This window comes from Salvelinus alpinus, chromosome 17 (assembly GCF_045679555.1).
Source record: "Salvelinus alpinus chromosome 17, SLU_Salpinus.1, whole genome shotgun sequence".
Taxonomy (NCBI): domain Eukaryota; kingdom Metazoa; phylum Chordata; class Actinopteri; order Salmoniformes; family Salmonidae; genus Salvelinus; species Salvelinus alpinus.
In genome coordinates this window covers 42,469,068-42,494,332 of record NC_092102.1, presented here as the reverse complement: position 1 = coordinate 42,494,332, position 25,265 = coordinate 42,469,068, and the positions used below count along the sequence as shown (strand labels likewise).

The 25,265-nt window shown below is 43.6% G+C and overlaps 1 protein-coding gene across 2 annotated transcripts in view; it reads right to left on the bottom strand.

Moving 5' to 3' along the window:
• grm6a (glutamate receptor, metabotropic 6a) overlaps positions 1-24,633 on the bottom strand; it is a 47,222-nt gene extending 22,589 nt beyond the window's left edge. The window contains exons 1-2 of one of the 2 annotated variants that reach the window (XM_071348990.1): positions 24,226-24,633; positions 17,471-18,085 (exon numbers count right to left, since the gene is read on the bottom strand). In XM_071348990.1, the coding sequence (XP_071205091.1) occupies positions 17,471-18,034 (564 nt within the window). In that variant the 5' untranslated portion in view covers positions 18,035-18,085; positions 24,226-24,633. The remainder of the gene's footprint in view (positions 1-17,470; positions 18,086-24,225) is intronic. The other variant, XM_071348991.1, reaches the window with a different exon arrangement.
• Between the last annotated feature and the right edge of the window lie 632 nt (positions 24,634-25,265).

Genomic DNA, 25,265 nt, shown 5'->3' with positions numbered 1-25,265 from the left:
ATTAAATTGCTCTCTGGATATTAAATAGTTGGGGTTTTCTGAACTTACATTCCTATCTGAAGATAAAATCCAGCTGCTCATGATTTTTACATTGGAATAAAGCTCTATTTAAGGAAGAGGAACCGAGTCAGAAGTCATGTATGATTTAGTGTTTTTTCTCTGAGGAAGAGGTTGAGTGGCCCAAAGCGTGAGGAGTCACCACAGATGGGGGAAAGTCTACTGTAGACTACCTTTTAACTCAAACCACCACCCTGGAGACCGGCCAACTGGGCCAGGCCTGATAGACAACGACACTATTCCTAAACACACTGAACAGGTATGCATAAGAGCATCTGAACTCCCGAGAACGACTCCTGCATGGGTATTGCGTGACATTTGTTCATGGTTATGCACTCAAAGACACTGCTAGGCATACTGATCATCCTGAAGGAAATGCTCATGTTTATTGAAGAGAAGAGTGAGCCATTGTACAGTGAAGACAAAACACAACTTGATTGCAGCTAGGGTTGCACATTTTGGGGAATATTCATAGGTGGAAACTTTTCGTGGGAATTAACGGGAATATATGGGAATTAACAGGAATATATGGGAATTAATGGACATATATGCAAATTAATATTAACACCATTTAAATGTAGATGTTTTTTGCATTGGGTATATTTACCAAATCATATGGAGACAGAAACATAAACCTTTTACCTTATCATAAGTAGACATAATTGCAAACGATTAAATCCTTCCAATAGAAATTTTAAAAAACGATTTAGTTACGAATTGAACTTTAATTAAATGAGACGACTCTTCACAAGGAATGATTTCACTGAACAACAAAAGAAAGGGAATTGTCACACACTGATCTGTTTCACCTGTCCTTGTGATTGTATCCAGCCCCCTCCAGGTGTCGCTCATCGTCCCCATTATCCCCTGTGTATTTATACCTGTGTTCTCTGTTTGTCCGTTGCCAGTTCGTCTTGTTTTTCAAGTCAACCAGCGTTTTTGTTCTCAGCTCCTGCTTTTCCAAATCTCCCCTTTTTCTCGCCCTTCTGTTTTTGACCCTTGCCTGTCCTGACTCTGAGCCCGCCTGCCTGACTGCTCTGCCTGCCCCTGACCCTGTGCTTGTTTGCCGATCTGTACCTTTGCCCCACCTCTGGATTGTTGACCTCTGCCTACCCTGACCCTGCCTACCGTCCGGTACCGTTGCCCCACCTCTGTTTTACTGACCCCTGCCCGCTTTAACCTGTCTATTGCCCGCTCCTGTTGGACTATTAAACCACTGTCAATTCGACATGTCTGTATCTGAGTCTTCCTGATAGAAATATTGAATGATCCCAATGATCCATCGCATCTCCCAAAAACATTTTCAACATGCATCTGTAAAATGATAGTCTAGAAACTAAAGCTTTGGTTGTCTTCCTCTCAGGCTTCCATGTCTTCTCCCTGGACCTCCTCAATGTCCACCTCTTGAACATCAGACTCTGAGGCCTCATATGTCACTTTCCAACCTTGTTGAGGATGGCTCGTTGACAGGCTCAAAAGACAAAAATATGGCCAGATGGCCACCAATTTTTCACCCCTTGTATTGGTCAGCTTGTTGCGTGCTTTAGTGTGTGTGTTCCCAAACAAGGACCAGCTGTTCTGAGGCAGCTGAAATTGGTGGGATTTGAAGGATGATGGAGGCAACTGGGAAAAGAGCCTCAGATCCACAGATCCAGGAGTTTCAGGCTTCTTACCACTCTCTCCCAAAATACATCATCCAGGAGGATCCTGTTGATGGGGCTGTCCATATCAACAGACTGTTATATGGCCATTTCTTGGAGAGACTCCTTCCCCTCCAGGAGACTGTCAAACATGATGACAACACCACCCAAACAGGTGTTGCTGGGCAGCTTCAATGTGGTGCTCTTATTCTTCTCACTTTGCTTGGTGAGGTAGATTGCTGCTATTACTTGATGACCCTTCACATACCTAACTATTTACTTGGCTCTCTTGTAGAGTGTATCCATTGTTTTCAGTGCCATGATGTCCTTGATGAGCAGATTCAATGCATGAGCAGCATAGCCAATGGGTGTGATGTGAGGGTAGGACTCCTCCACTTTAGACCAAGCAGCCTTCATGTTGGCAGTATTGTCTGTCACCAGTGCAAATAGCTTCGGAGGTCCAAGGTCATTGATGACTGCCTTCAGCTCATCTGCAATGTAGAGACCGGTGTGTCTGTTGTCCCTTGTGTCTGTGCTCTTATAGAATACTGGTTGAGGGGTGGAGATGATGTAGTTCATTATTCCTTGCAATCGAACATTCGACCACCCATCAGAGATGATTGCAATACAGTCTGCTTTCTCTATGATTTGCTTGACCTTCACTTAAACTCTGTTGAACTCGGCATCCAGCAAATTAGTAGATAAAGCATGTCTGGTTGGAGGGGTGTATGCTGGGCAAAGAACATTCAGAAATCTCTTCCAATATACATTGGCTGTGAGCATCAGAGGTGAACCAGTTCCATATACAGCTCAAGCAAGACATTCATCAGCATTTCTCTGACTATGTTCCTCCATTGAGTCAAAAAACTTCTGATTCCAGGAGGACCATGAGCTGTTGCTATCGATAAGGTGTCTGATTTATAATTTTCACCTCAAATAGAAGTAGAGGGACTTTTGTCAGAGGTTGCTTGACGTGAGTGCTGAGGGAACTTTATGCACATGGCCAGATGATTCTGAATCCTTATTGCATTCTTCACATATGATTTGGCACAGTATTTGCAAATGTACACAGCTTTTTCTTCTACATTAGCTGCAGTGAAATGTCTCCACACATCAGATAGTGCCTGTGGCATTTTCCTGTAAAGATTAGAAATAAAATGAGTAAAAAAAACAACAAATACAATTCCATGTACAGATAAATAGTTAAGCAGTTATATTAACCAACTCATTTTGTAAGGTAAATGTTTTAAAATGAAACATGTATGGAAACAGGTGAATGAACACTCCTCAGTTAGCAAGCTAAAACCCAGATGGTAGCAAAAACTAATTAGCAGAAATTGTTAACAAGTTATACATGATTTAAACACACTTTGCCGTAGGCTACTATTTACTAGTTAACAAAATATCATGTATGTCATATAAAATATATTCACCCAACCCAGTATTGTAATCAAAACTTACCAGAAAGCATGTAGTCCTTGGCTCAGACAGTGTAGTAGTGTAGGCTCAATAGCATCTCATTAGTGTGCAAGATCTTGAGAATCAGCTGTACATGTGATGGAAGAGTGCACTGTGCATGCAGAGTGTTGCAATTCCATTGAATTGGGGATAGTTTAACCAAAATATGCCATAAGACCTAGAATTGCCTTATGTGTATCCCACAAAAAAAGGTTCACTGTTATAAGCTAACTTTTTTAATGAATTTAAACAAAATTCCCCAAATTCCAGGGCTTAACTTCCCATGGAAAATTTCCGGGAAAATGCTGGAAATTTACCGGAAAGTTTCTGACCCTTTGCAACCGTAATTACAGCACTCATAACCATAAATGAAGCTTATTTGCTGCAATTCGTTGGCCTTCTGAATCTGTTTAACATGCTAAACTTTATCCCAAGTAGCGATGGCTTACTCTCCACAATATCTTCGCTCGTCACGGGCCTTTTATAGTTGAGTAAATTGCATAGTTAAAACGCTTCCCACAGTTCTTCCCAATTTGCTTAATTCCCTAAATGTATTTTCTATATCAAACATTTGCTATGGTTCGTTAGAGAAGTGTATCCTGGAGCTGAACATTTTTCTTCTCATTTTTTGTCTCTTCTCTTCCCTGCTAGTGCTCTATATATAGCCAGGGGTCTGAGCGGTGGCCAGGGGCTTATTGTCCCGGAAGGCTTGCCTAATTCTCTGGCTAACAGCTGCATTGTATGTTATCTGGTTCCTCAGCTACTGTTAAATGGCTTATTGTGAAGGAAGTGTCATTAAGAATGTGTGACAAGCAGTCAGTGAGGAGATGGCCAGGCACGGGAGTTCTGTTAACTCACGAGGAGTGGGTAATTAGAACTGGCAATTTACTGGAGGCAAATAAAGAAAGGATCAGATACTTATAGAGGGGGATACTTTTCACTAAAAGATCCTGTGACAAGTTCTAGACAAAGACATTATGAACTGTATGTAGAGGCAGGCATACATACTGTCCAGTAGACGTCAGTGATGGATACATGTTCAGTCCAGGGAAGGAAACTGTAAATCATGATTTTATTTTAGAGTTGCTTCTATTTAATTGCAATATCTAATACATTCTGAGGCGAACTAACATATTTAGATTTTTTTTTTAAAGGTAAAAAAAAAAAAATCAGTCTGAGGCAAAAAGCTGGGTCCAGAAGGACTATTAGCATGGCCATGCCACAGCGCTGAATGCTAAAAAATTGAGTACCTAAAGATGTTCCTTGAACCAAAATGCAATGTCTCTTCATTAAATAAACATACGCTTCAAAAGCACATCTCCACATCTCCAGAAGAGTCCACGGCGTAGCATTCTGCAATTATGCAGCTGGCAGGTCGCTGAAGTGCTGTAGCCGCTGTTTGAGTGGAATTGACAGCGCTGTTCGGTGCTTTTTTGTCACTTCATGACCTGTTTGTAATCAAAATAAGTGCGGATGACAGTGATTATGCGTGTGGCTGTCTACCTCTCTTTAGCTGGCTCTTTGATAGATTAGAGACAGGGGACTGAGACAGTGCATCTGAGGACCGTGGCCATACATTGCTGTAAATACAGTGTGTGAATGTGTCTCTTGTTTTGAGGGAGGAAGAACATTGGCAGCTAAGGCTACTCAGACAGTCACTGAACTGACATAGGGCTGAGTGACAATAGCCTCACCAATCACAAAACACAATATCCCATCCTGACATGTTTGATTGTTAAGAGGATTTACTGGAGCAAAAAACTGCTGGAGGATAGACAGGCAGACAGGGCTAATGCTCAATTTACTGTGCTGGGCTGACAATTTGGACGTAACTTGCCACCACTCAAATCTGACTTAAATCTTCCACAACTAATTTAAACTGGCCCTGTTTTTTAATCAAAAGTACCTCTATCTGAATATAAATAAGAATTACAACATTTTTTGCCTACCTTTTAACAGCAATTCAGACAAAGCTCCCACTGGGCAAAAACTGGTTGAATCAATAGTGTTTCCACTTAATTTCAACCCCCAAAATCTATGTGATGACAATGAATCAAGGTGGAAAACGCTTGGATTGGCAAAAAGTCATCAACATAAGGGCATTTCATATATTTTTCAACCAAATTTTCACCTATGACTTGGTGACATTTGATGTTGTTTTCACGTTGAATTCACGTTAGTTGACAACAACCAAATGTAAATCCAAACTAGACACACAAAACTAGACACAACTGACATCTGTGTCCAGTACATAAAAAAAATGGCTGTAACTTCAAATAAACTCAAAAACAATAGATCACAGTAAACCTTTGTTTGCCCTCCACTGAACAATGCTCAGGCCTAAATCATAACAAGTTGTGTGGTTCAATGGTTTTTATCTCTCCAATGCAAAATGTGCTTTTAATGAAGGTGCACCGGCTGCGTTGTGCAGTGTTCCTCTTTTGTCCTCGTATCGTCTGAATGTGGACGGTTTAATTAGTGTTTTGTCTTCAGACAGCTGTCCCACTGCATGCCCATTGCCCAGTGCCTCTTTACAAATCTATTTTCTATTTGAAGGGATTGCTTCCTTTCATAATGAAAACAATCTACAGCGTATTTTGTCAGTTGAGTGTGAGTTGATATTTTGCACCATGTAGAAAACAGTTCTCGGCTGAATATGTGGATTAGGCTAACAGAAGCCAGTGGCCTTTTAGAGCTTAAACAGCAATGTTGTTGTTTCACTGTGCGTTTGTTTTTGCTTTGAAATTGATACCCAACAGAGAGCAAGTCAGGAAAGGCCACTGAGAGAATGGACACACAAAATGTACACCATTGGAAAATAGCTTGTCTAACAAAACATTTGAAAAAGGAAATGGTCTTTGACAACATATGATGGATGTACAGTTGAAGTCGGAAGTTTACATACACCTTAGCCAAATACATTTAAGCTCAGTTTTTCACAATTCCTGACATTTAATCAGAGTAACAATTGCCTGTCTTAGGTCAGTTAGGATCACCACTTTATTTTAAGAATGTGAAACATCAGAATAATAGTAGAGAGAGTTTTATTTCTTTCATCACATTCCCAGTGGGTCAGAAGTTTATATACACTCAATTAGTATTTGGTACCATTGCCTTTAAATTGTTTAACTTGGGTCAAACATTTCAGGTAGCCTTCCACAAGCTTCCCACAATAAGTTGGGCGAATTTTGGCCCATTCCTCCTGACAGAGCTGGTGTAACTGAGTCAGGTATGTAGGCCTCCTTGCTCGCACACACTTTTTCAGTTCTGCCCACACATTTTCTATGGGATTGAGGTCAGGGCTTTGTGATGGCCACTCCAATACCTTGACTTTGTTGTCCTTAAGCCATTTTGCTACAGCTTTGGAAGTATGCTTGGGGTCATTGTACATTTGGAAGACCCATTTGCGACCAAGCTTTAACTTCCTGACTGATGTCTTGAGATGTTGCTTCAATATATCCACATAATTTTCCTATCTCATGATGGCATCTATTTTGTGAAGTGCACCAGTCCCTCCGGCATCAAAGCACCCCCACAAAATGATGCTGCCACCCCCGTGCTTCACGGTTGGGATGGTGTTCTTCAGCTTGCAAGCCTCCCCCTTTTTCCTCCAAACATAATGATGGTCATTATGGCCAAACAGTTCTGTTTTTGTTTCATCAGACCAGAGGACATTTCTCCAAAAAGTACGATCTTTGTCCCCATGTGAAGTTGCAAACCGTAGTCTGGCTTTTTCATGGCGGTTTTGGAGCATTTTGTCGATATAGAACTCGTTTTACTGTGGATATAGATACTTTTGTACCTGTTTCCTCCAGCATCTTCACAAGGTCCTTTGCTGTTGTTTTGGTATTGATTTGCACTTTTCACACCAAAGTATGTTCATCTCTAGGTGTCACGTTCTCTGGAATAATTATCGGACCAAACTGCAGCGCGATATGGTTTCCACATAATATTTATTTGAAAACGGACAAAACAACAAAGAACAAAACAAACAACGAACCATGACTACAGAGGTGCAAAACAATATCCGATAAAACACAGGTGGAAAAAATGCTACTTAAATATGATCCCCAATTAGAGACAACGATAGCCAGCTGCCTCTAATTGGGAATCATACCAAACACCAACATAGAAAAACTAAACTAGAACCCCACATAGAAAATAATAACTAGAAAATCCCCCAGTCCGCAAAACCTGAAACAAATGGGGAGGGTAGGGGGGGGGGATGATTCGTGTCGGTGGCGGCTCTGGTGCAGGTCGTAGCCCCCACTCAGCTCTCGGATCCGCCAGCATTGGGGGCGGCTCTGGTGCGGGACGAAGAACCCGCTCAGCTCGCGGATCCACCATCTCTGGTGCAGGCCGAAGAACCTGCTCATCCCGTGGATCCAGCCATGGACCCGGGCTGAACACTGTGCCTGGACCTCGGTATCAAGGAAGGCTCCTGCCATGGAGCGGGACTGGACACCAGATCTGGACTGGACATCAGTGCAGAGGAAGGCTCCAGCCATGGAGCAGGACTGGACGCCGTATCTGGACTGAGCACCGGCGCAAGGGAAGGCTCCCGCCATGGAGCGGGACTGGATGCTGTTCCTGGACTGAGCACCAACGCAGAAGAAGACTCTGGCCTTGGAGCTGGACTGGACGCCGTGCTTAGACTGGGCATCGGCGCAGGGGAAGGCTCCAGCCATGGAGCTGGAGGTTCCGGACCGTGGACCGTCGCAGGAGGTCCTGAACCGTGGACCGTCTCTGGAGGTTCCGGACCGTGGACCGTCTCAGGAGGTTCCGGACCGGGGACCGTCTCAGGAGGTTCCGGACTGGGGACCGTCGCCTGAAGCTCTGGACTGGGGACCGTCGCCTGAAGCTCTGGACTGGGGACCGTCGCCTGAAGCTCTGGACTGGGGACCGTCGCCGGAAGCTCTGGACTGGGGACCGTCGCCGGAAGCTCTGGACTGGGGACCGTCGCCGGAAGCTCTGGACTGGGGACCGTCGCCGGAAGCTCTGGACTGGGGACCGTCGCCGGAAGCTCTGGACTGGGGACCGTCGCCGGAAGCTCTGGACTGGGGACCGTCGCCGGAAGCTCTGGACTGGGGACCGTCGCCGGAAGCTCTGGACTGGGGACCGTCGCCGGAAGCTCTGGACTGGGGAGGCGCACTGGAGGCCTGATGCGTGGGGCCGGCACAGGTGGGACCGGACTGGTGACACGCACCTCAGGGCGAGTGCGGGGAGCAGGCACAGGACGTACCTGACTGGGAAGGCGCACTTCAGGGAGAGTACGAGGAGAAGACACATTGACGTACCGGACTTGAGAGGCGCACTTGAGGCCAGAAGCGTGGAACCGGCACAGGTTGCACCAGACTGCTAACCGGATCCTCTGGTCGAATGTTGAGCAGAACACACTTGCACAACATCTCTCTCATCTCACTCTCTCCCAACTTCACCATTGCCTCCCTGACAGTTTCTGGCTCTTCCTTCTGCTCAGCCGCCAGCTCCATGTGCCCCCCCCCAAAAACACTTAGGGTTGTCCTTGGGCTTTCTGTAGCCGCGAACCCTGTCATCGTCGCTGTCCTCCATAATCTCCTTCCGTCTGTCGCCAAGGAAGGGTTTTGCATCTCCCCCTCACTTCTTCCCATGTCCAGAAATCCTCTCCTCTTTGGGCACGCTGCTTGGTCCTGGTTTGATGGGATATTCTGTCACGTTCACTGGAATAATTATCGGACCAAACTGCAGTGCGATATGGTTTCCACATAATATTTATTTGAAAACGCACAAAACAACAAAGAAAGAATAAAACAAACAACAAACCGTGACTACAGAGGTGCTACGTGCACTAACTCAAAACAATATCCCATAAAACACAGGTGGAAAAAATGCTACTTAAATATGATCCCCAATTAGAGACAACAATAGCCAGCTGCCTCTAATTGAGAATCATACCAAACACCAACATAGAAAAACTAAACTAGAACCCCACATAGAAAATAATAACTAGAAAAGCCCCCAGTCACATCCTGACCTACTATACCATTGAAAAACAAAGGCTCTCTATGGTCAGGGCGTGACACTAGGAGACAGAACACGTCTCCTTCCTGAGCGGTATGACGGCTGCGTGGTCCCATGGTGTTTATACTTGCGTATTATTGTTTGTACAGATGAACGTGGTACCTTCAGGCATTTGAAATTGCTCCCAAGGATGAACCAGACTTGTGGAGGTCTACAATTATTTTTCTGAGGTCTTGGCTGATTTATTTATTTTGATTTTCCCATGATGTCAAGCACTGAGTTTGAAGGTAGGCCTTGAAATACAGGTACACCTCCTATTGACTCAAATTATGTCAATTAGCCTATCAGAAGCTTCTAAAGCCATGACATCATTTTCTGGAATTTTCCAAGTTGTTTAAAAGCACAGTCAACTTAGTGTATGTAAACTTCTGACCCACTGGAATTGTGATACAGTGAATTATAAGTGAAATAATCTGTCTGTAAACAATTGTTGGAAAAATGACTTGTCATGCACAAAGTAGATGTCCTAACCGACTTGCCAAAACTATAGTTTGATAACAAGAAAATTGTGGAGTTGTTGAAAAATGAGTTTTAATGACTCCAACCTAAGTGTATGTAAACTTCCGACTTCAACTGTATTACTATGCAGTCGGACAAATAGGTGTCCCTCCAGTTTCCCTCTTCCTAGATTCAAAGCACATAAACACGAACAAGGATCCCTAACAATGCTGTTCCGTTTCACAATTCACTTTCTTACATAAGACCCATGTAGGATGGGATTTTATTTTCGTGGAGGGCCAAGAAGAAGAGGGAAATACTCAGTAAGCTTACAGTATGGTGCAAATCTGACAATTAGTCACAGAGATTCCACATTTTCTGTTCTCTGGCACACTATCTAAACGGAGTAAAGAGCTCTTGAGCCTTACTGCCAACAAGGCCCAATGAAGCGGAGGAGACATGATAGAGCATGCATTGCAAACGATACTGAGGTACACTGTCATTAATACTACTGTACAACAACACCTATTGACCTGAAGACTCTTGTTAAACAAACCTTTTTCAGTGATCGGTTTGCAGTTTTTCTCAGATTTTGCGTTCCATTTGTTCAGCTTTTTAGATGACCACATCTCCATATGCCTGCTGACTTCAGATGAAAAGCCCAGGTCTGGCAGCAGCAACAGAGAGGTTGTTCTGTGTTCTGTTTACCTGGGGCTTTTGACTTCCCCTCCAATACATGTACATGTTCCATCTCACGCATGATTTGTGTCGTTATTCTTTGTCGTAATAAAGCATAATCCATTGACTGCATTACCTTACGCTACAAAGGACACATTTTGAGCTTTAATCATATATTCATTAATTCAGTTTAACCATACATATTCATAATTTTAATGTTCGCTAAATGTCAGTGTGAACACAAAGTTGTTTTGTTCCCTAATCAGAGCCATAACTTTCATTCTGTTTCATAGTGTAGTGTATACTACACACCCTGGATTCATAGTGTAGTGTATACTACACACCCTGGTTTCATATTGTAGTGTATACTACACACCCTGGTTTCATAGCGTAGTGTATACTACACACCCTGGTTTCATAGTGTAGTGTATACTACACACCCTGGTTTCATAGTGTAGTGTATACTACACACCCTGGATTCATAGTGTAGTGTATACTACACACCCTGGTTTCATAGTGTAGTGTATACTACACACCCTGGTTTCATAGTGTAGTGTATACTACACACCCTGGTTTCATAGTGTAGTGTATACTACACACCCTGGTTTCATAGTGTAGTGTATACTACACACCCTGGTTTCATAGTGTAGTGTATACGGAACGGAACGACTTGATTAGCGTAGTGTTAGCTAGCTACATAGTTGTCTTTGCTGTCCTTGTATCCAAGATAATTGTGTAGTTTTGAGAAATTTTCGAGGTTACCTAGCCAGCTACACGTTCAAACAAAGTCAACAACGCAGCCACTGCTAGCCAGCCTACTTCACCGCCAGCAGTACTATATCATTTTAGTCAATAAGATTTTATTTTATTTTTGCAACGTAAGCTTAACTTTCTGAACATTCGAGACGTGTAGTCCACTTGTCATTCTAATCTCCTTTGCATTAGCGTAGCCTCTTCTGTAGCCTGTCAACTATGTGTCTGTCTATCCCTCTTCTCTCCTCTCTGCACAGACCATACAAACGCTTCACACCGCGTGGCCGCTGCCATTCTAACCTGGTGGTTCCAGCGCGCACGACCCACGTGGAGTTCCAGGTCTCCGGCAGCCTCTGGAACTGCCGATCTGCGGCCAACAAGGCAGAGTTCATCTCAGCCTATGCGTCCCTCCAGTCCCTCGACTTCTTGGCACTGACGGAAACATGGATTACCACTGACAACACTGCTACTCCTACTGCTCTCGCCTCGTCTGCCCACGTGTTCTCGCACACCCCGAGAGCTTCTGGTCAGCGGGGCGGTGGCACTGGGATCCTCATCTCTCCCAAGTGGACATTCTCTCTTTCTCCCCTGACCCATCTGTCTATCGCCTCCTTTGAATTTCATGCTGTCACAGTTACCAGCCCTTTCAAGCTTAACATCCTTATCATTTATCGCCCTCCAGGTTCCCTTGGAGAGTTCATCAATGAGCTTGACGCACTGATAAGTTCCTTTCCTGAGGATGGCTCACCTCTCACAGTTCTGGGTGACTTTAACCTCCCCACGTCTACCTTTGACTCATTCCTCTCTGCCTCCTTCTTTCCACTCCTCTCCTCTTTTGACCTCACCCTCTCACCTTCCCGCCCTACTCACAAGGCAGGCAGTACGCTTGAACTCATCTTTACTAGATGCTGTTCTTCCACTAATCTCACTGCAACTCCCCTCCAAGTCTCCGACCACTACCTTGTTTCCTTTTCCCTCTCGCTCTCATCTAACACTTCCCACACTGCCCCTACTCGGATGGTATCGCGCCGTCCCAACCTTCGCTCTCTCTCCCCCGCTACTCTCTCCTCTTCCATCCTATCATCTCTTCCCTCTGCTCAAACCTTCTCCAACCTATCTCCTGATTCTGCCTCCTCAACCCTCCTCTCCTCCCTTTCTGCATCCTTTGACTCTCTATGTCCCCTATCCTCCAGGCCGGCTCGGTCCTCCCCTCCTGCTCCGTGGCTCGACGACTCACTGCGAGCTCACAGAACAGGGCTCCGGGCAGCCGAGCGGAAATGGAGGAAAACTCGCCTCCCTGCGGACCTGGCATCCTTTCACTCCCTCCTCTCTACATTCTCCTCTTCTGTCTCTGCTGCTAAAGCCACTTTCTACCACTCTAAATTCCAAGCATCTGCCTCTAACCCTAGGAAGCTCTTTGCCACCTTCTCCTCCCTCCTGAATCCTCCTCCCCCTCCTCCCCCCTCCTCCCTCTCTGCGGATGACTTCGTCAACCATTTTGAAAAGAAGGTCGACGACATCCGATCCTCGTTTGCTAAGTCAAACGACACCGCTGGTTCTGCTCACACTGCCCTACCCTGTGCTTTGACCTCTTTCTCCCCTCTCTCTCCAGATGAAATCTCGCGTCTTGTGACGGCCGGCCGCCCAACAACCTGCCCGCTTGACCCTATCCCCTCCTCTCTTCTCCAGACCATTTCCGGAGACCTTCTCCCTTACCTCACCTTGCTCATCAACTCATCCTTGACCGCTGGCTACGTCCCTTCCGTCTTCAAGAGAGCGAGAGTTGCACCCCTTCTGAAAAAACCTACACTCGATCCCTCCGATGTCAACAACTACAGACCAGTATCCCTTCTTTCTTTTCTCTCCAAAACTCTTGAACGTGCCGTCCTTGGCCAGCTCTCCTGCTATCTCTCTCAGAATGACCTTCTTGATCCAAATCAGTCAGGTTTCAAGACTAGTCATTCAGCTGAGACTGCTCTTCTCTGTGTCACGGAGGCGCTCCGCACTGCTAAAGCTAACTCTCTCTCCTCTGCTCTCATCCTTCTAGACCTATCGGCTGCCTTTGATACTGTGAACCATCAGATCCTCCTCTCCACCCTCTCCGAGCTAGGCATCTCCGGCGCGGCCCACGCTTGGATTGCGTCCTACCTGACAGGTCGCTCCTACCAGGTGGCGTGGCGAGAATCTGTCTCCGCACCACGTGTTCTCACCACTGGTGTCCCCCAGGGCTCTGTTCTAGGCCCTCTCCTATTCTCGCTATACACCAAGTCACTTGGCTCTGTCATATCCTCACATGGTCTCTCCTATCATTGCTATGCAGACGACACACAATTAATCTTCTCCTTTCCCCCCTCTGATAACCAGGTGGCGAATCGCATCTCTGCATGTCTGGCAGACATATCAGTGTGGATGACGGATCACCACCTCAAGCTGAACCTCGGCAAGACGGAGCTGCTCTTCCTCCCGGGGAAGGACTGCCCGTTCCATGATCTCGCCATCACGGTTGACAACTCCATTGTGTCCTCCTCCCAGAGTGCTAAGAACCTTGGCGTGATCCTGGACAACACCCTGTCGTTCTCAACTCACATCAAGGCGGTGACCCGTTCCTGTAGGTTCATGCTCTACAACATTCGCAGAGTACGACCCTGCCTCACACAGGAAGCGGCGCAGGTCCTAATCCAGGCACTTGTCATCTCCCGTCTGGATTACTGCAACTCGCTGTTGGCTGGGCTCCCTGCCTGTGCCATTAAACCCCTACAACTCATCCAGAACGCCGCAGCCCGTCTGGTGTTCAACCTTCCCAAGTTCTCTCACGTCACCCCGCTCCTCCGCTCTCTCCACTGGCTTCCAGTTGAAGCTCGCATCCGCTACAAGACCATGGTGCTTGCCTACGGAGCTGTGAGGGGAACGGCACCTCCGTACCTTCAGGCTCTGATCAGGCCCTACACCCAAACAAGGGCACTGCGTTCATCCACCTCTGGCCTGCTCGCCTCCCTACCTCTGAGGAAGTACAGTTCCCGCTCAGCCCAGTCAAAACTGTTCGCTGCTCTGGCACCCCAATGGTGGAACAAACTCCCTCACGACGCCAGGTCAGCGGAGTCAATCACCACCTTCCGGAGACACCTGAAACCCCACCTCTTTAAGGAATACCTAGGATAGGATAAAGTAATCCTTCTAACCCCCCCCTCCCCCTTAAAAGACTGAGATGCACTATTGTAAAGTGGTTGTTCCACTGGATATCATAAGGTGAATGCACCAATTTGTAAGTCGCTCTGGTTAAGAGCGTCTGCTAAATGACTTAAATGTATACTACACACCATGGTTTCATAGTGTAGTGTATACTACACAACCTGGTTTCATAGTGTAGTGTATACTACACACCCTGGTTTCATAGTGTAGTGTATACTACACACCCTGGTTTCATAGTGTAGTGTATACTACACACCCTGGTTTCATAGTGTAGTGTATACTACACACCCTGGTTTCATAGTGTAGTGTATACTACACACCCTGGTTTCATAGTGTAGTGTATACTACACACCCTGGATTCATAGTGTAGTGTATACTACACACCCTGGTTTCATAGTGTAGTGTATAATACACACCCTGGATTCATAGTGTAGTGTATACTACACACCCTGGTTTCATAGCGTAGTGTATACTACACACCCTGGTTTCATAGTGTAGTGTATACTACACACCCTGGTTTCATAGTGTAGTATATACTACACACCCTGGTTTCATAGTGTAGTGTATACTACACACCCTGGTTTCATAGTGTAGTGTATACTACACACCCTGGTTTCATAGTGTAGTGTATACTACACACCCTGGTTTCATAGTGTAGTGTATACTACACACCCTGGATTCATAGTGTAGTGTATACTACACACCCTGGTTTCATAGTGTAGTGTATAATACACACCCTGGATTCATAGCGTAGTGTATACTACACACCCTGGTTTCATAGCGTAGTGTATACTACACACCCTGGTTTCATAGTGTAGTGTATACTACACACCCTGGTTTCATAGTGTAGTGTATACTACACACCCTGGTTTCATAGTGTAGTGTATACTACACACCCTGGTTTCATAGTGTAGTGTATACTACACACCCTGGTTTCATAGTGTAGTGTATACTACACACCCTGGTTTCATAGTGTAGTGTATACTACACACCCTGGTTTCATAGTGTAGTGTATACTACACACCCTGGTTTCATAGTGTAGTGTATACTACACACCCTGGTTTCATAGTGTAGTGTATACTACACACCCTGGTTACATAGTGTAGTGTATACTACACACCCTGGTATCATAGTGTAGTGTATACTACACACCCTGGTTTCATAGTGTAGTGTATACTACACACCCTGGTTTCATAGTGTAGTGTATACTACACACCCTGGTTTCATAGTGTAGTGTATACTACACACCCTAGATTCATAGTGTAGTGTATAATACACACCCTGGTTTCATAGTGTAGTGTATACTACACACCCTGGTTTCATAGTGTGGTGTATACTACACACCCTGGTTTCATAGTGTAGTGTATACTACACACCCTGGTTTCATAGTGTAGTGTATACTACACACCCTGGTTTCATAGTGTAGTGTATACTACACACCCTGGTTTCATAGTGTAGTGTATACTACACACCCTGGTATCATAGTGTAGTGTATACTACACACCCTGGTTTCATAGTGTAGTGTATACTACAGACCCTGGATTCATAGTGTAGTGTATACTACAGACCCTGGACCTAATGAGTTACCATGGTGATAACTGTATCATTCTGATTATGGCAGAAGCATACCGTTACATTTGACATTTTAGTCAATAAACTGACACTTTTATCCAGAGCCTTGTACAGAAACTGCATTCGTCTTAAGATAGCTAGGTGGGCCAACCACATATCACAGTCATGGTAAGTACATTCGTCTTAAGATAGCTAGGTGGGACAACCACATATCACAGTCATAGTAAGTACATTCATCTTAAGATAGCTAGGTGGGACAACCACATATCACAGTCATGGTAAGTACATTCGTCTTAAGATAGCTAGGTGGGACAACCACATATCACAGTCATGGTAAGTACATTCATCTTAAGATAGCCAGGTGGGACAACCACATATCACAGTCATGGTAAGTACATTCGTCTTAAGATAGCTAGGTGGGACAACCACATATCACAGTCATGGTAAGTACATTCGTCTTAAGAAAGCCAGGTGGGACAACCACATATCACAGTCATGGTAAGTACAGTCTTCTTAAGATAGCTAGGTGGGACAACCACATATCACAGTCATGGTAAGTACATTCTTCTTAAGATAGCTAGGTGGGACAACCACATATCACAGTCATGGTAAGTACATTCGTCTTAAGATAGCTAGGTGGGACAACCACATATCACAGTCATGGTAAGTACATTCTTCTTAAGATAGCTAGGTGGGACAACCACATATCACAGTCATGGTAAGTACATTCTTCTTAAGATAGCTAGGTGGGACAACCACATATCACAGTCATGGTAAGTACATTTGTCTTCAGATAGCTAGGTGGGACAACCACATATCACAGTCATGGTAAGTACATTCGTCTTCAGATAGCTAGGTGGGACAACCACATATCACAGTCATGGTAAGTACATTGTTCCTTAATAAAGTAGCGATCAGCAAAGTCAGAGCTAGTTGGGGGAAGAAGTAAATTGTGAGTGTTAGTTCACAAAAGGCTTTATTTTTTATTTTTACTACCAATCTTATCGTACAGTCTGTAGCCTAATAAAACATAGATCATATCTGACCAATTCACTAGAAAGTAGATGATTGAGTCCCATAATGAATCAAACTCAGTATATTTCCATTCCATTCCATTCACAATTCAATTTGTGAGTAGATTATTGGCCTTCATAACTTTTCCCTTGACACCAAATGTGATGAAGTAGAGATAAAGTAGAAAAACTGTCATGGAAAGTTTGTTGTTACTCAACTCCTACCCGAACTCTATCCAGCAGGCTCAATCCAGCCCAGAGAATACAATACCGGAACCTTTAGGCTGATCAAAGCCATAAACATGATTAGCTCCACTGTCTAAATCCTTATTGTCAATTAACCGTAGCTCTAAGTCAGCTGAATGGACTGTCCCAGAGCAGCCCCATGTGACTGCCCCCTCTCAGAGGGGATTGTGGGAGAGCGATGGCATTCCACAGCCACAGCGCCAGGGTCACCCTGACCCCATGTATCGCCAAGAACAGCCATACACATTGTCTAACATGATAACACACTGGTCCAACATCAAAACACTGTAACAAATTACTTACAACCACAAACAAACTGGCCAATGGCAACTCCCACCACGTATAGGACATTCACATTGATCTCACCTCAAATAGACGCAGCACGTTGGCAACCATGATGGACACAGAGCTGGCTGAGGCCCCGATCACCCCTATCACACGCTCAGGCTTGCGGATGATGGGCGGCTCTCCGTTGGAGCAGCGTATGTCCGAGGTATCCTTCTGGATGAGGGCCTGGACGAAGGTGAGCGACTGTTCCAGGGCGTAGGTGTCTCTAGAGCAGGTGTCCAGGATCCTGGCCCCCAGAGTGATGTTGGGGAGTAGCTCAGGGTCACTGTTGATCTGGTCCAGGGCGTAGAGCATGGCCTCCATGCGGTGAATGCCTTTCTCCTTCTTGATCTCCCCACAGGGCAGGCCATGAGGCCCCCTGGCGTGGATGGGGAACAGGCCTCCAAGGGTGATGTCTCCAGGGATCTTGATGGAGTGGGGATGGAAGTGCTGATGGGAGGCCCAGGACCCAGGGCTCATCCCCAAACACAGCATCCATAGGAGGCGAGGCCACGTGGTGGAATGACAGCCACCCCATCCAAACGGCCAAACCATGCCATACTGGTGGTGGTAGTGTAGAGATGGGGGGGATTTAGCTGTCATGATGCTATGACTTTATTGGCACGAGTCTTTACCCTCTACTTGAAGCACCTGCTAACAGATAAGATAAGGAGAAGGGAGTAATTGGGAGGCCTTGATTCAAGGCTTTACATTTCCAAGAGAGCAGGAATCATCAGATTTATACCTTATTTCTTATGAGAGTACAAAAACTGATATAATTGAGAAGGAGATAGCACAGACCAATCAGGGAGCTCAGAACATATAAGGATGGAGGACAGTCACACAAGCCAGGATTTACTGTTGAATACAAATCTGGGAGATGCCAGTAATGGCCAAACAATATTTATGATTCTCAAGGTAATATTGTACTCTTTTCAGCTATAAATGGTTACATCTTCCATTCAGTCAATTGCTCAGGGCACACTCCTGTTGCAAAATTGTACAGTAATCCCCTCACTCTATAGGAATGAAATGTGTAATGAGATGATACAGTATGTAGCTTGTTTTCATTGCAGAAAGTGGATTTGACTGGTTCTTAAACTCTTACAAAAAAAGGTTCCAAAAGGGTTCTTCAGCTGTTCCCATTGGATAACCCCTTTTTGTTCCAGTTAGAATCATTTTGGGTTCCATGTAGAACCCTCTGTGGAAAGGGTTCTACATGGAACCCAAAACAGTTTATACTTGGAACAAAAAGGGTTCTACCTGGAACAAACAAGGATTCTTCAAAGGGTTCTCCTATTGGTACAGCTGAAGAACCCTTTTAGGTTCTAGATAACACCTTTTTTTCTAAGTGTAGTGATGGTGTGACTGTGACCATCCGTGGCCCAATAGGGTTAAAGCTTTTTATAGAGATCACAGAAGTTGGGGCATCAGAATGGATGCGCGATTGACAGCATTGACTGCATTGCTGCATAAGCCAAGGCATTTGTACACAAGTGGATGGTCAACTGATCATAAAAGGTTGCCTCCATGTAGGCAAACTCTTATACATGTAGGCCTACTATATGTACCGTTACGTTCCCCAGGAAGAAACCAACAATTGTCACTCAAACAGAAGGCGGAACTAACAATGAGTCACTGACAACAAGCAAAACAAAACAGGTGGGGTTTTAGGAGGTTCTGAAAGACACTTATGGGGGTGTCCACTGAAAGTTGATCAGCAACACCAACTAGAACCTAAAAGACACCCACCGTGAGCGTCCATTAATTTGCACAAGAAGAGGCAAAGAAAAGAAGAACACACATCAAACCAAAAAGTGGAGCTAAACCAAAACAGGAAAGATTAGATAAAGTATTGTTTTTCTAGAACTCAAATAGGGAGAGTCATTTAAACATGTTAACCCTCCACATCTCTCAAGACCACTGGAGCACTGGGCCAGCCACTCTTAAATAGCACCTGGGCCAGCACAGGTGAAACAATTTCCCACTTACAAGATGGCAACCAGCACAGGTGTAACACATACTGACTAACGAGGTGACACCAATCGGTGCGCCCCATGTCAAATCAAATCTAATCTAATCTAATCTAATTTTATTTGTCACATGCACAGGTATAGACCTTACAATGAAAATGTTAACTTACAAGCCCTTAACCAACAATGCAGTTTTAAGAAACATACCACAAAAAAATAAGAAAATAAGTGCTATGGTGATATCGTCCAACCTCAAAATATAAATGCAAAAAAACAAAGCCTGTATCAGTAGGAACAGAAGTATATGTCCCTAAATTGCAATTATGTGTGATTACATGGAAATTGAGTGATAAAGCTGCCCGTCTTACATATACAATTCATTGCTGCTTTGTAATGCAGGGGTTCCTTGTAGAAGATACGTTAGTCTCAATGGGACTATCCCCTGCTTAAATAAAGGTTAAAAATGGCCCTTATCTACAATATGTGATATTTCAGTAACTTTGCATTTCTGGGAAAATTAGCACTACTGACTTTCCACTGCCAGATTGGTGAAATCATAACGGATGCCTAAAGGGTTCTCTGCCACGGCTTCTTCTCTGAGTAGCTGATAACAAGCCAAGATCAGACTTACTATCAAATAGGCTTGAAATATGTCACCCCAATTATCTATGTGTAATGAAAAGGCCTTCACTTGAAGCATGACTTTTCTCTAACTCTGTGATTAAATTGCTGGCTCGAGCTGACAACTTTCCTTAGTCAAATTCAAAATGTGTACCCTAATTACGTTTTAAAGCAGGCTCTTCATTACATAATTTGATTTGGAGCATGCTGTAAAATGGCAGTGGTGCAACTTTGGATGTTAAACACGAGAGACAAGCACTCTCTGGGTTACACTCCAGTAGATCTTGGAAATGTCATTCTGATGGTTATAAACACCACTTAAACCTGTGAGCCTAATGGTCAGTATCAATAACATATAGAAACACTCTTGACTGGCCACCCCTCATAGCCTGGTTCCTCTCTAGGTTTCTTCCTAGGTTTTGGCCTTTCTAGGGAGTTTTTCCTAGCCACCGTGCTTCTACACCTGCATTGCTTGCTGTTTGGGGTTTTAGGCTGGGTTTCGGTACAGCACTTTGAGATATCAGCTGATGTAAGAAGGGCTATATAAATACATTTGATTTGATTTGATTTGTGTTGCTCTAATTAAAGTGTAAATAAGAGAGCTCTAATTACAGTGTAAATGAGAGAGCTCTAATTAAAGTGTAAATGAGAGAGCTCTATTTACAGTGTAAATGAGAGAGCTCTAATTAAAGTGTAAATGAGAGAGCTCTAATTACAGTGTAAATGAGAGAGCTCTAATTACAGTGTACATGAGAGAGCTCTAATTAAAGTGTAAATGAGAGAGCTCTAATTACAGTGTAAATGAGAGAGCTCTAATTACAGTGTACATGAGAGATCTCTAATTACAGTGTCATTGAGAGAGCTATAATTACAGTGTAAATGAGAGAGCGTCTTGTCAGAGTTATAATGCCTACATTTTATAGCGTCAGGATTGCAGGCAGGCAGGGAGTTTCATGTTCAAACCAATGATGTTGTTAATTAACGGTCTATTTCAGGTCAACCATCATAAATGTGCAGAATTGACAGCAGTAGGCTCAAGCCCAGCAGGCAAAACTGATTACAATGACATGACACTGACATTTCTTGTGATGTCAGGGTATATACTGATGGAAGAAAGTCATTTTTGGCGACCAGAAAAAGGCGTCACTACCTGGTTGTAATCCGCTTACCTGTTATCACCTCAACCAGATTTCAACCAAACGTGACGTCATTATGACGTCTGATGCAAAAAATGTCCTCCTGCCGCGAGCTGCTGTGTGTTTGTGACCTGTGATGTAACTTTTCAAAGAGAGAGTAACTGTTGTTTTGCACTAGAAAGAAAATCATGATTCAAATGCTGCTCATGACATCCACAGGCAGCACTGACTCATCAGTCAAACAAGTAAACAAGTAGTCTGAATGTATCTGAATGCATGATTACACCGAGGTAAATGATTCAAGGTTAAACTAATTATCAAGTTTAGTCTGACTACAACCACCGCTTGCTATATTTGAATCTACTTCTATCATTTGTTGATGTATACTTTAATCTTCCCTACGTTTGGATTATCCTCATCCCTAAACTATTTTGGGAATATTTCATTGAAATATGTCAACAGACACATTGAGGATGATCCTACGTTGACACACATGTATGAGTGAGTTTCTCACTGGCTTCAAATGATGGACAGTCACCTCCACAGATAAACAAAGGCATTATAGTTCTAGACAGACTAGTTCCAGAAATAATCATCCTATATTCTCATCCTATAAGACAACGCCTCTGGATATGGGACACTGCTGTTGTCTGATCATGGATTGTGATGTACTCTCATCAAGGCTTGTCCAGGAGGGGAAAAGGGCCCCAAACCTGGAAATCTGAAGATTACTGAACATGAAAGTGTCCGAGTGAGGAATAGAATACACCAGCACTCACAAACACCATGGTGGTTGGTTATTGAATGGCTACTGGCATGCGCGCCGAGAGCCATTTGGAACACGACAGTAGTAGTAGTGTGGGCCCCAATGGCCCCAAGAGGGCTGATAATGTTTCATTCTTTCAAAATCGCCCCCTGTAGTTCACATGGTACACAACAGGGACCAAAGCTGATACCAGATCAAACTGATCAATAGTCAGGTTCATCTCATCTCAAAATACTTACTATTTGTGTTACTATTTTTAAAGAAAAACTGTTTTACTACATTTGAATACTTAATGGTCAATTTTTTCATCATATAGTAACAACATAAGTACACACCTAATGGCCTAATCAAGACCCATGTTCGAGTCCCAGTCCGGCCACCCCCACAGTTTGCTGTCAGCAGTGGGATCAAAATTTCAGTGATGCATAAACGAGAGACCACTTATACATCACCAAAATTTTGCGTGATGCAAAAATAGGCAACGTGCGCATCAATTAGCTTGCTCGGTGCTGCAGGAGGGAGATTTTTGTGTGAGTGCATGTGTGGCTGTTTTATGAAAATCTGAGAATATTTGGCCCATGAAACATTTCTGGTTGGTCTCTGGGAATGTACACAGTTAGGAAGGGAGATTTTGTTTGAGTGAAGTAGCAGCAAATATGTTGAATGTGCAACTAATGAGCATGAAGAGCCCCACAAGTTTGATGAAATTACCTTATATCTTTCAGTCTAACACGGCTATTTGCTTACTTTTGTAGCTCTTCATTAGACTCGCGCTTTTTGTAAATAGTTAACTGCCCTCTCCAAGTTTAGCTAGAATTTAGCCAGAAAGGATTTGACAAATGTGATTGGTTGACGATATGCCATTGGCCTACGTCTCTTCTTGCACTGCACAGAATATCAGATCTTAACAACGATTGAAGAAGTGTTTAACATCACCAGCACCACATCCTTGATATAACATCTTGTCATAAGCACAACTTGACTGCAAAAGAGACATGTTGGAATGTCAATTCTCATCAAATGAATAGGAAGTCTGACTGAAATATGGGACAAATCAACCTTTTTTGTAAATCAGTGGTGTTTTAATGTGTTGATAAAATGTGGGACATGATTGTTTGGTTGCAGGAAGCGGGACAAAGGACAAAAAGGGGTGACTATCTTGCACAATGTGATCACCCTACTTTGGATAGCCTGTCTCCAGGATTAGTTAGGGACCGTCAATAAATTACACAATGTAAATGAGACAATATTTCCATGTTGCACACTTTTTAGTTTTCTCATTAAATTATTTTAATATTTGTATATGTATTTCTACAATTTATAGTTGGTTTGAGGTTTTTAAGTCATTGAAATTTGGAGCTATTGGAATTTTAACATATTGTCCCATGTACATTGTGCAATTTACAGATGGTCCCTAACTAGCCCCATAGGGATATCCAAAGTCAACCCAAATTTACAACTGGCATTAATATTGGGTCACCTGCAGCTGCCCCCCTGAATTGATGATTACTTGTGTGCTGCAAACACAACTTTAATTTACATTGTGACGCAGTCATGACCTCAAGTCTCACAAAACTCCGTTTTGGAGGAGACCGACTTTATGACCAAAATTCTTTGTTTTCAATTTTGACATTAAAATAAATGTTTATAACTCATACCGATGCCACACAGGTTGTGTTCTAAATGAGAAGTTGTTTTTTAGGGGCAGTTTTGCTTAAATGGCTGGAAGAAGTATAGTGTAGTTTAGGCTACCATGAATCCAGAACCATTGCAAATACGCGCCAACGCAGTGCGTGAGAGATGAGGTCCAGTTGCATACAGATGAATGGACAGACAGAGGGTCGAGGTAAACCTCGTCACACTTTTCGGTTTAAATAAGAAAACTGCTAACTGGCAAACTGAAACAACAATGTGTGAGCAAGTATGAAACGCGAATTGAAGAACTTTGCGCATCATCCCAACGCAAGCCCACGCGCCAAATTTCAGCTGTGTACCCATGAAATTAATTGGAGCAGTTTAACATGCAACCATTTGTAAGCTAGAACTTTTGGTGTATTACTGCAAAATCTACATATTTGTATTGTACATTAGCTATAATTACAGTTAGGCTACTGTGGCGGATGCTGATAGAAAAGGTGACTGACAGCAGAAAATCACCATCACATAATTACATCTCAGTACTAAAATAGCTGGACAGTGGTCTACTATAATATTTAGCATAGTTATAACATTTACACGATTAAACATACAATATTTGCTTGATGTTTACTTAAAACAGTGAGATGTGCAATCACTTACCTGGAAATTCCATCTTGATGTTTCTTGAACTTGCTCCTAAAAATACGCAGTCATTGAAACATTCCAAAACGCAGATCAGCCTCAACAAAATATTTCAAATTTTCACACTCTCCGAAAGCAATTTGCTGTTGTCATCGAGTAAACTATATCAAACATTTAGCAAAAAACAAAAATCAAGAACGATACTTGCTTGTGACGAATAGCTCTGAATTTTTTTTGTCATTAATTGGATTAAAGTCTTTATAACTTGCTTTCGAGGCTTTTGGAATTGCATCACACTAAAATGTGCAGTATTCCCCACAACTGTGACGCTTCAAATCACTATCAAATCTCTTAAAAGGCTGGTCTCTCTCTCTCTTTCGCTCTTTCTTTCTCTCTCTCGCTCTTTCTCTCTCGCCTATCTCTCTCGCTCTATCTCTTTCTCTCTCCCAGCTACACACTAATGGTTTCAGATGTGGATAAAATGTTTGTGTGTCAAATATGATTATATGACATCAGACTGCTCATACTGGTCATCTCAAGGCTTCCCTTTACTTGGCCTTTACTGGTACATCACCATTACATCACCATAACAGTGAAACATGGCGTAGCATCTGGAAGCCATTAGAAGGATGATATACTGTACCTGAGGGGAGATTTATTTGAGGTTATATGTGGTTATTAAGGCAAACCTAACTCCTTTTTGGGTGACAAATAAGGGACACATCGAAATTTACTGTGGTCATAAAAACTATGCACCCCCCAAGGTAAACATTTTTCACATGACCTTTCCCTTGTACAGTAAAATAAATTGAACACCCTTCCCGTCATAGAATTAACTCAAAATAATGTTTACGACCAGAAATTACAATAACTGTAGAGAGCCTGTATTTATAAACGTGGATATCTACTTCGCTTTTGTGGCACAGTGGATTCCACCCAGGGCTTAGGGCCAGAAGGCTGAGGGTTTGCCAACTACCACAGAGGAGCTCACTCTCCCTACCTGTTACATTACTTAAAATCAAATTTTATTTTATTTGTCACATACACATGTTTAGCAG